Source organism: Gavialis gangeticus, unplaced genomic scaffold, assembly GCF_001723915.1.
Source record: "Gavialis gangeticus isolate Ggan-Ray unplaced genomic scaffold, GavGan_comp1, whole genome shotgun sequence".
Classification (NCBI taxonomy): Eukaryota; Metazoa; Chordata; order Crocodylia; family Gavialidae; genus Gavialis; species Gavialis gangeticus.
In genome coordinates, this window is record NW_017728983.1 from 4,105,860 (window position 1) to 4,108,833 (window position 2,974).

At 44.3% G+C, this 2,974-nt stretch overlaps 1 protein-coding gene across 1 annotated transcript in view; it reads left to right on the plus strand.

Annotated features, from left to right (window-relative positions):
• The window catches only part of RYK (receptor-like tyrosine kinase), a 130,890-nt gene extending 128,774 nt beyond the window's left edge, over positions 1-2,116 (plus strand). Inside the window, exons 14-15 of the mRNA XM_019513026.1 lie at positions 5-141; positions 748-2,116. Coding sequence (XP_019368571.1) covers positions 5-141; positions 748-859 — 249 coding nt within the window. The 3' untranslated portion in view covers positions 860-2,116. The remainder of the gene's footprint in view (positions 1-4; positions 142-747) is intronic.
• Positions 2,117-2,974: the final 858 nt, after the last annotated feature.

Sequence of the window (2,974 nt, forward strand, 5' to 3'; positions counted from 1 at the left end):
TTAGTGGGCCTTTGGAGTAACACTGTGGGAGCTAATGACTTTGGGACAAACTCCATATGTGGATATTGACCCCTTTGAGATGGCTGCATATCTAAAGGATGGATACCGAATAGCTCAGCCAATCAACTGCCCTGATGAACTGTAAGTTGTGATTTACAGGAATGTGCAGTGCCTCTGTTCTGTATGTTGAAGCCCTATTTCAGTTTAAACTAAGAGGTTTCTAGTTGCGTAGATAGCAGAAATCACAGTTAACCTGTAAGAGCTGGTGATGGCAAATACTCATTTCTTTATAAAGACTGTAGCATGCAGAGTGTATTCAAAAGTTTTTTCAAAAACAACACTAACTTTTTGTGCTCTACCTTTTCTTTAACTCCTTGGGTTCTTCCCTCTCCTGCCCCTCAGAAGTTTTTTTTTTTCTTGTTTTTTTTTCTGTGCATTGTTACAGCTACCTTTTTAAGCAGCATCTTTAAGGCATTTTAACCGTCTCTGGACTACCTGATATTTCCTCCTGAACTGCCTTTGGCTTGCTAAATTTGATCAGCACCTCCAAGTACCTCTTCTGCTGATCACTCTAGGTATGATGCCTTTGGAAGTTTTCAGTTTGGCAGAGTACCAAGAGATGAAAAGTCACCAAATAGCAGGGAAAACAGAAATCCTGAGAGCACGGCTCTGTGTTCTAGTTCTCAATGCTTTTGTTGGCCAGCTAGGCCATTGTCCTTTTAACATCTCTTCTTGTTTGTCTCTTAGGTTTGCTGTGATGGCCTGTTGTTGGGCTCTGGACCCTGAGGAAAGACCCAAGTTCCAGCAGCTGGTGCAATGTCTAACAGAATTCCATGCAGCACTAGGAGCCTATGTGTGAACATCCAGGCACAGATTCCACGCGCTTCTTGGGAGGGGACAGGGCGTACGCTTCCAGCTCCATGTATCACTTGGATCTGCTCTCACATGCAATGTGTATAAAGCAACGCCAATGGGAGAAAGCACTTCTTCCAAAACACTGTGCCTTAGAATGCTTTAGTAGTCTGAAGTTTTTTGTAAGATCTCAATGTTGATGATTTTCTAGATATCACTTTTGCTAAGTTAAACTGAGACCTTTTTATTTGCCAGCAGAATAATGTAGTTATAGTGAACTCGAACACAAGAGTTGGAATTGGACCTTTGCACTGTAACAACAGACACAAACGTGATTTTTTTTTAAGTTTTTTTTTTTAGAGCTGGTAGGAAAACGGAGGAGAATTTGTGCAAAAAAAACCCCTGACAAAAAACCTTACAGAAATTCATCCTTCCTTTTTCAAAAATTTGAAACAAACTGTCTCACCAGCTCTGGTGTTTGATCTTGCACGTATCTGGAATAGCCTTTTAGTATCAGCTGCTTTTCTTTTGAGACGATGGCACAATAGGGTTGGATCCACAAGTGGCATTTTTTCCCCTTTTAGCCCCTTCATCAACAGGTTTTTTTTAGAAATGCCAATCTTCAAGATGCAATATCCCCCTTTCTAAGCAATTATGTAAAAGTGATTCCAATTTACCTCCTACAGAAAGTGGTAAAGATAGGAATAAATGGAACCTCTCCTTCCAGATGGGGTGCGATGGCAGAGCGTGTGCATCTTACCCTACGTCTAGAGACATGAGCTTGAGCCTTTTTCTGGACTTGTGCTGAAGGCCTCCCCCAGTTGAGCCAGTTGGTCAGTCTAGGTGGGGAGTCAAAGATGGCTGGATGTGAAAATAGCCACATCACTCCCTCATGTACCGTTGGCTACAGAAACTGGCATGCCTTAACCACGCTTGCCTAGTGGGCCCTTAGGCTCAAGGTGGACGTTTGGACTTTCCTTGCAAATGAAAGGCTGATGACTTAACACCGCTCTAAATGCTAATTAGAGGCCTTCAGAGAAGTGCCAAAGCAGCCCTTGTGTGGGAGCCTTTCACCTCAGACTTCTAGATTGCAGTTTCTCTTGTCGAAAAGGTACTGGTTGTTTCTAGGGTTTTTATGGCCTAAGATGGGCTTAAATATATAAATATATATTTGTAAAGACACACTTGCAGAGTAAAAAATGTTTCTCTATTACGATGTATGTGAAAAGTTTGATCCCTATCACTGCCTGGTACATTAAGTTTATCTGCTCTTGCTTGTCTTTAATAGGTTGGTTCACTTAGTTCTGGGGTCAGTCATGAAGCCATTAGATTGACGCTTTCCTTGATTGCTTGGTCTGAGGAGCATGTAACATTAACCTACCCATCCACCCCAAACTTCCATGCCATCTTAATGGGAGTTTCTTTTTTATGGGAGTTGAACAATGACAGAATCTGAACAGGGGTGGCTTTCAGGGAAATGATAGAAGGCTTCCACTGGTTCAAGCTCAGGAAGGATGAGGCACGATGCCACACTCAGGCCGGCAGTAAGGGATGAGAATCTTGATGCCGCCAAGTCAAAAGATCTTCACAGAGCTCATGGGTGGTATGAAGCAGGTTATGCTTTGGCTCCTAAAATGCGCAGTCAGCAATTGCAGTAGTCTCACCCAGTCTTTAAGGTGAAGTTCCTGGAGGCTGACCACCCCCCCCACCTCCACCCTCCCCACTCCTTTGGTAGCTGTGTGTTGTGCTCTGCAGATGAAAATTGGAGCGGCCTTTCCCAAACCTGAAAGCTGAGCCCTGTTCAGCAAAATAAAACTAGTCTTTCTTCCTGCTCTGCTGTGTTCACAGCAGAGCATATGGACAGTTTGCACTGCACTGTTCTGCATCCACCTTCCTTTCCTAGGTTGCCCCTCTGCCCTTCCCGCTGGGTGCACCCAATTATTTAAAGAGCAGCGGTGGCCATCCTTTCTGACTGGGAAGCCAGAAGTTAAACGTCGCTCTCTTTGTAAATGCTGCTCTGATCTGCCCTGAGGCATACCCAATGTGAGGTGTGCCCTGGGGTGCTCAAATGGAGGAAGGGGGGCTTGAATCATCCAGCCATAGGGAGCAGAACAGAGGCAGG